General features: G+C 44.7%; 2 protein-coding genes across 2 annotated transcripts; both read right to left on the reverse strand.

Moving 5' to 3' along the window:
• Positions 1-4449: 4449 nt before the first annotated feature.
• LOC145955660 (uncharacterized) lies at positions 4450-5592 on the reverse strand. The gene is made up of 4 exons (XM_083070638.1): positions 5507-5592; positions 5080-5168; positions 4894-5015; positions 4450-4782 (listed from the first exon to the last, which is right to left on the reverse strand). The coding sequence occupies exons 1-4, from the start codon at positions 5590-5592 to the stop codon at positions 4450-4452; spliced, it is 630 nt and encodes a 209-aa protein (XP_082926764.1).
• A 375-nt stretch (positions 5593-5967) lies between these two features.
• On the reverse strand, positions 5968-8062 carry LOC145955665 (uncharacterized). The gene is made up of 3 exons (XM_083070640.1): positions 7845-8062; positions 6674-7796; positions 5968-6372 (listed from the first exon to the last, which is right to left on the reverse strand). The coding sequence occupies exons 1-3, from the start codon at positions 8060-8062 to the stop codon at positions 5968-5970; spliced, it is 1746 nt and encodes a 581-aa protein (XP_082926766.1).
• Between the last annotated feature and the right edge of the window lie 468 nt (positions 8063-8530).

The raw sequence follows: 8530 nt of genomic DNA on the forward strand, positions 1-8530 counted from the left end.
TACAAGGCGAAAGGGCTTAGCTGATCATAGGGGTTGGTTCAATTTTTGAGTGGGGGGTCGGTCAAATTCCGATCCGGCTGGCCTTGACGCTCGAAGTGTTGAAGATGAGACGTCTTCTATAACTTGTCTCTTCACCTTACCTTCGAAGAGACACACATTTATTGTAGCGATGTCATCGCAGCAGGGGCATTATTATAGTGCCACGTGTTGAGCGTTTCGTGTAACGCACGTGTGGGGCCCCAAGGGTCAGGCGATGCGATGTTTCACGCGCGTTGCCCTCCCCCCCTTTCCCACGCGCACCCCTTCAACTCTATAAATACCCTCTTTCTCTGAACCATTTCACCATTCGAAGGTTCTGTGGCATTTTAGAGAGAAAAGAGGTGTCTGTAAGACCTTAGGTACGCCCATGTATTTATTGTGTTTGGCAGTTGCTGTTTGTGCATCATTTTAGTTGTTTGCTTAAGTTAGGTGTTTTAGAAATCCATGGCGTCCATAAATTATAAGGAAGTTTATGAGTGGGTGAAAAAGGATGTCTTGAAGTGTGAGTCTTGCATAAACTCTTGGGCCACAATGGAGAGTTTTAACAGTGAACATGTAGTGGCTCGCGGTAGTGACAACATCCTGGTTTGTGAACCATGTGTGGATAGTGAGCCCATATGTATAAGTTCGTCTTCCGAGCTTTTTACATTTTGCTATGTTACCCTTATTTCTAAACTTAAGGTAAGGTGGCCTCTGACCGAGTGCGAGAAAGGAGTGCTTAGGGCGTTGAATGTAGCCCCAACCCAGTTCCACCCAAATAGTTGGGCCTTCGTTAGGGGTTTTGAAATCCTGTGTTCTGGACTCAGAATAACCCCGACCTTGGGTAAGTTCTTTTACTTCTTTGAAGCCCGTATCACCAAACAGAGTAGTTGGGTTTTCGTGGGTAGTGTGTCAGGCCGAGGGTTATTGTCTTTATTTCAATCGTTCTACAAGGACTTTAAAAAAGCCTTTTTTTGCATTTGATGCCTACCTGGTCACGATGATGTGCTTGAGGGGTATCCTCTTTACTGGAACAAACAAACGACCTCCTTTGGTGGGCTAGATTCCGAGTCACTCCCCGAGAACGACCAAGAGGACGTTAAAAAACTTGAAGACCTTAAAACCCTTTTCAACACTGCAAAACTGCTAGATCTAGAAAATAGGCCCCAAGAGTTGAAAATATATATAGGTATTGCGCGGTTTGAATGTTGAATTTTCTTCTATCCTTTTTGCCTTTGTTTTTTTGTCATAAGTTGTTGATGCGTTTTTTGCATAGAGGATGGCCAGCATGAGTAATCGAGAAATGATGAAGATGTGGAAGCAACAAAAAGCTTCCTAGGTCGCTGGGATAGGGGAGTCGGCCACCGAGAAGGCCAGTGAGACCGAGAGGCCTGCGACATTGGCGAAAGGTGTGGGCGAGTCTTCGCACAAGCATCGCCGCGAAACCGATAAGGCCATTTCGGTGGTAAACTTGGAAACCATTGTGGCTTTTGAGGGACATAAAGGTGACACGGAGGCCCAGTCGGCTGAGAGGACTCTCAGTGCGTGTCTCGGTGAGGACTGGGATCCAGTGGACCGCGACGTCGATCGTGGCAATGTGGCCTCTTTTTGGGACGAGAAATTCAATCACAGTGCCCATATTCGTGGGACCGACTTGTTGGACGGAGACCGTGGCGACTTGGAAAAAATGAGTGCTTTTTCTATCGCCAAGGGGGTTGAATCGTTGACTAATCGCCTGTCGTTTCTTTCATTCGTCAATGAAGACAAAATTCATGGATTAGTGAGGGAGACTAAGGTGCAAGGGAAAAAGATTTCGTCCCTTGAGGAGAGCCTAAATAAAAGCAAGGCCGACTTCAAATGGGTATCCACTGAACGAGATAAATTGCTGGAAGGCCGCCGTGTCTTTGAGGAACAAAAGCAAGCTTGGTTGGCGGAGAAAATGGCGATGGAGAAGGAGTTGGATGAGACGCGCCTGGCCCGAGACAAGTCATCCGATGCCGCCAACGTCTTCGAGAATGACCTATCCCTCATGAAAGTTGAAGTTGAGAAACTTCAAAACGATCTTGAAGCGGCCAAGATGGACGCTCTGACAAAGTTTGTTTAGGGCTATGATGCGGCGACTACCCAAATCAAATTTATGTATGCCGATCTCGACATTGGGAGAATGGGGTACTTCAAGGAGATTGTGAATGGTTCGTTGGTGGATCCTCCCGAAGATGACTGAGCTTTTCTTTAAAATCTTGTTTTGTCTTTATGTTTTTGTGTTCTTGACTTTTTGTATCGCCTTTGCAAACTTGATAATATTGTTTTGAAACGTTTATGAAGTATGTTCTTCTTGCTTGATATTGTGCGTAATTAGACTTAGAAACTGTTTTTCAACCTAAATTCATGGTGTGAATTGTCGATTGCGTTTATCAGCGTGCTTGAAACAAATACAAATCGTCGGAACGCCGATCTTAATAATGAGAATAATTCTAAGAGGTTTTAACATAACAGGAAGTCGCCAAAATGCCGATTACTTAAGCACAAAATAATTCGAAGTTTAAAAATTAGGGTTTTAAAACCTTAAGTGATCGCCAAAATTCCCGACCCATAGTCAAGAGTGGAAAATTTTCTAAGTTAAAAATGGAACTTGACAAAGTGATCGCCCGAACGCCGACTCAAATGATGAGTGGAAAATTTTCTAAGTTAAAATGGAACTTGACCAAGTAATCGCCCAAATGCCGACTCGAATGATGAGTGGAAAATTTTCTAAGTTAAAAATGGAACTTGACAAAGTGATCGCCCGAACGCCGACTCAAATGATGAGTGGAAAATTTTCTAAGTTAAAAAGGAACTTGACCAAGTAATCGCCCAAACGCCGACTCAAATGATGAGTGGAAAATTTTCTAATTTAAAAAGGAACTTGACCAAGTAATCGCCCAAATGCCGACTCGAATGATGAGTGCAAATTTTCTAAGTTAAAATAGAACTTGACCAAGTGATTGCCCGAACGCCGACTCAAATGATGAGTGGAAAATTTTCCAAGTTAAAATGGAACTTGACCAAGTTATCGCCCAAACGCCGACTCGAATGATGGCTGGAAAATTTTCTAAGTTAAAAATGGAACTTGACAAAGTGATCACCCGAACGCCGACTCAAATGATGAGTGGAAAATTTTCTTAGTTAAAAAGGAACTTGACCAAGTAATCGCCCGAACACTGACTCAAATGATGAGTGGAAAATTTTCTAAGTTAAAAAGGAACTTTACCAAGTAATCGCCCAAATGCCGACTCAAATGATGAGTGGAAAATTTTCTGAGTTAAAATGGAACTTGACCAAGTTATCGCCCAAATGCCAACTCGAATGATGGGTGGAAAATTTTCCAAGTTAAAATGAATTTTGATCAGCAAATCACCGAAGAGCCGATTCAAGTAATAAACAGAAACCTTCCAAGTCAAAACATGGACTTGCGACAAACAAATCGCCCAAATGCCGGTTCAAACTCTTAGTGGAAAATTTCCCAAGTTAAAAAATTATTAACTAGGTAAGTCGTCCGAATTCTGAGTCAATATGGTGAGATAATTAACCTATGATCATCAACATTTCGACTCAGAGATGTAAATGCTATATTCTGTTGAAACCAAGAACCCACATAGGAATCGCTGAAATACCGATTTATCCGACTGAATGTAAGTGAGAAAGTTCACCTTTAGTCGCGAATATACCGTCTTAAATGAGAAAATCAATCATATGATGAAATTGCCAATTTAAAGATTCTATTTTGAATTCAGGGGGTCGTTCAAATACCGATTGCATGAGCTTAATGGGAATGGGCTGACCTTCTTGATTTATACTCGCCCAGTCAGATTTTTACCGATCAATCACGAGTTTTGGTCTTCGAGTTATTTATACTCGTCCAGTCAGATTTTTACTGATCATTCATGAGTTTTGGTCTTCGAGTTATTTATACTCGCCCAGTCGGATTTTTACCGATCATTCACGAGTTTTGGTCTTCGAGTTATTTATACTCGCCCAGTCGAATTTTTACCGATCAATCACGAGTTTTGTCTTCGAGTTATTTATACTCGTCCAGTCGGATTTTTACCGATCAATCACGAGTTTGGTCTTCGAGTTATTTATACTCGCCCAGTCAGATTTTTACATATCAATCACGAGTTTTGGTACCTTTAGAAATAACACATGTTAAAAATCATAGAAGAACAGTAGTGGGATGATATTTATTAAAGTTGAGAAATTATTAGTTTGTGGTGCCTCATTAAAAACCTTCTCAGCAAAAAAACCCCTCTTATTTTTATGGGGAAAAAATACTGAGCTAGGAAAAGAGTGCACCTGATACAAATGAATAAATTAACTATAATAAAATCATAAATTTGCAGCGTTCCAAGTCCTCAGGATCTTCCCTCCATCAAGCGTCCTCAATCGATAAGCTTATTTGCCGACCACATCGTCAATTTTATAGGGGCCGACCCATTTAGGTGACAGTTTGTTCCTCATTTGAGTTAGCTGAGCGCGCTTCAAAACAAGGTCTCCTATGACAAAATCTCTTGGGACGACCTTTGTATTGTATTTGAAAGCATCCCTTCGCTGCGTTGCTACTTGATTTATCCGTGCTCTTTCTCTTGTTTCTGTTATCAAATCCAAATCAATTCGTCTTCCCTGTTTGGATTCCTCCTCAGAGAAGCCTGTAGTACGTACCGAGGGTTCGACGATTTCAATCGGTAACATCGCATCTATCCCGTACACTAGATTGAAAGGGGTGTCCTGGGTCGACGAGTGAACAGTCGTGTGGTATGACCATAACACTCGAGGAAGCTCCCCCACCCATGAAGTGCCTGAGTCCTAGACGCTTTTTTTCAATCCCGAGAGTATAACCTTGTTGGCCGATTCCGCTTGGCCATTAGACTGGGGGTGTTCAACGGAAGTGAACGTCATCCGGATTCCGATCTCCCGACAGAAATCGCGGACTCTCCCACTCGCAAATTGTGTCCCGTTATCTGATATGAGCACTTGAGGAACACTATATCTGCATATCACATTCTTCCAAAAAAATGTCCTTACCTTCTCTGCCAAAATTGTTGCTACTGGCTCCGCCTTGATCTATTTGCTGAAGTAGTCTACAGCCACTATCAAGAATTTCAACTGTCTGACTGCGATCGGAAATGGACCGAGAATATCAATAGCCCAGTTGTTAAATGGCCAAGGAGACAAGATTGAATGGAGTCGTTTAGCTGGGGAGTGGTGCAAGGTTGCGTGTCTTTGAAATCCATCACATTTTTGAACCCAATTGACGCAGTCGTTTCTCAAAGTCGGCCAAAAATACCCCGCCCTCGCGACTTTATATACTAGAGCTCGCCCTCCGATATGACTTCCACACATGCCGCCATGCACTTCATCCATCACTCTTTGCGCTTGCGATGTGGTCAAACATCTCAAAAGGGGAGAGCTAAAACCCCTTCGATACAACCTTTCGTTGATGACTACGAACCTGGGTGACTCCCTCTGTATCAATGACGCCTCCTTTTTGTCCTCTGGCAACTCCCCTCGTGTCAGGTATGCAATATATGGTTCCATCCACGAATCTAGCTCTTCTTGGATGAAAAGAACACTCCCCTGTGGCTCATTAATACTCGGCTGAGCAAAGGTTTCTTGGATAACCGACCGAGTGGCCCCTGGCTTCTTTGTGCTTGCTAACTTAGAGAGAAGATCGGCTCACAAATTTTGCTCTCGCGACACATGGTTAAGTGTAAACTCTCGGAAGTTTTCTGATAAGAGCTTAACCTTCTCCAGGTACTTTGCCAATTGGGGATCCTTTGCTTGGAAAGTTCCAGCGACTTGCCCCGTGATCAACTAAGAGTCACTCCGAGCTGATAAACTCATCGCCCCCATCTCCTTCGCCAAAATCATTCCTGCTAACAACGCCTCGTACTCAGCTTGGTTATTGCTTGCTCAGAACTCAAATCGTAATGACTGCTCCAGTAGTATTCCCCCTGGACCCTCCAAGATGATTCCGGCTCCACTTCCTCCTAGATTCGAAGCACCATCCACTGATACAATCCATTGGGTTTCTCCGACACTACCCTCCTCAACAGGAGGGGTCAATTCCATCAGGAAATCGACTAAGGCTTGAGCCTTTATTGCTCCTCTCGGCTCATACTTGATGGAGAACTCTGATAACTCGACCGACCATTTCATCATTCTGCCTACCAGGTTGGGTTTCTGTAAGACTTGCCAGATCGGATGGTCAGTTCGGATTACCACCTTGTAGCTCTGGAAATAGTGTCTCAACTTCCTCGCAGTAACTAGTATCGCAAGGGCCAGCTTTTCAATCTTTTTGTACCTCGTCTCTACTCCCTGTAAGACCCTACTCACGAAGTAAATAGGAACTTGAGAAGCTTCCTGCTCTTGTACAAGAATCGAACTGAGTGCTCGGTCGAATGCCGATATGTAAACCAACAAGGGGAGGCTCGGTCGGGGTTTTGTCAAAATCGGCACGATGCCAGTGACCTCTTGAGTTCCGTGAAAGCTTCTTCACACTCGGTCGTCCAAGTGAAACGATCGTTCTTCTTCAGACATTGGAACAGCGGTAACGCCTTATCAGCTGCCCTTGACAGAAAACGAAACAGGGAGGTCATCCTTCCCGCCATTGTTGAACCTCCTTCACCGTAGATGGGCTCCTCATATTGATGATGGCCGAACACTTGTCGGGGTTTGCTTCGATGCCACGATGAGTTAATAGAAAACCAAGGAATTTTCCTACTTGGACCCCAAAAGAGCACTTTTCGGGATTCAATTTGAGTTGGTACTTACCGATAGTGTCAAACAATTCCTGCAAGTCGTCAAAATGTCGATCGATGCTCGCCGACTTCACCACCATGTCGTCCACATAAGCTTCCACATTCCGACCCAGCTGATTCATTAAAACCTTGTCCATTAGTCGTTGATAAGTCGCCCCCGATTTCTTTAAACCGAACTGCATAACCCTGTAGCAAAAATTGGCTTGATGTACTATGAAGGCTTTCTTGTCTTCATCTGCTGAATGCATGCAGATCTGGTTGTACCCCAAGTAAGCATCCATGAAACTCAGTAACTCGTACCCCGACGCTCCATCAACCAAGCAGTCTAGGTTGGGCAGCGGGTACGAGTCCTTTGGGCACGCCTTATTAAGGTCGGTGAAGTCCATACACATTCTCCACTTTCCATTACTCTTGCAAACCATCACCAGATTTGCTAACCAGGTCGGATACTGGATTTCTCGGACATGTCCTGCCTTTACCAATTTCTTTTTTTCTTCCGCAATGGCCCTTCGTTTCTCCTCTCCAAACTTCCTCCTCTTCTGGATCACTGCTTTTGCATTAGGGTCTATAGCCAGCTTGTGGCACAGGAAATCGAGGTCAATGCCAAGCATAACGCTGGAGTGCCATGCAAATGCCGACGCATTTTCCTTTAGAACCTTAACCAACCTTTCTTCATTTTCTGGAGTTAAAGAAGTACCGATCTTCACCGTTTTTCCTTCCATCATTGTTACTTCCTTGACATCTTCCGCAGGGGCGGGACGGTGATCAAACTGACCCATCCTAGGATCCAGTTCGATGGAATGAATGTGTTTTTCAGCTGGTGTGGTATATAAACGCCTTCTTGCCTTCAAACTGTCCGCGTAACACTTTCGGGCGACCTCTTGGTCCACCTTGAGGACTCCGACATCCCCATTCGGCAATGGATACTTCACTTTCAGATGCGATGTTGACACAACGACCCCTAGTTTATTCAACGTAGGCCTGCCGATGAGTATGTTGTAGGACGACTAAGCATTCACCACTAAGTACCAAATGGTCACCGTTTTCATCTGCGAGCCCTGACCAAAGGTCGTTTCTAGATCAGCATACCCCCTAGCCATAACCTGATCTCCTGCAAAACCTACTAGGGTTCCCACGTAAGGTACCAATCGGTCGTTGGGGATCTTCATTCCCACGAAAGCTTCCCAAAAGAGGATGTCGGTCGAGCTTCCCTGGTTGACCAGAACGCGCTTCACATTATAGTCCATCACTATCGTCGAAATGACGATAGGATCATCCTCATGAGGAGCTACTCCTTCGTAGTCAGCGTCTGAGAAGGAAATCGTGGGTTGGGGAGGTCGGCGGATTTCCGACAAGGACAAGACGGACCGTGTGTACCTTTTCCGCGCGGCTGAAGTGACTCCTCCTCCCGCAAATCCTCCTACCACCGTGTTGAAGTCCCCGTGAATCGTTTTTTGATGGACCTCTGATTCCTTTGCTTGGGTGTCCTTGACGGGGGTCCTCTCTCTATGCCTATCCCTCCTTGTGTCGTCCTACGCACGCCTGTGTCGCCTGTCCGATGAGCCTTCTTCCTGCTTTCTTGCCACAAACTTTTTCAGGCGTCCCTCCTTGATCAAGCGTTCAATCTTTCTTCCAAGGACAAAACAATTTTCTGTGGAATGCCCATGAGTCCTATGAAACTCACACTAGTCCTTCTTGAAGGGACCCAACTGGCG

The sequence above is a fragment of the Cajanus cajan genome, chromosome 1, assembly GCF_000230855.2.
Source record: "Cajanus cajan strain Asha chromosome 1, NIPB_CcT2T_4, whole genome shotgun sequence".
NCBI lineage: Eukaryota > Viridiplantae > Streptophyta > Magnoliopsida > Fabales > Fabaceae > Cajanus > Cajanus cajan.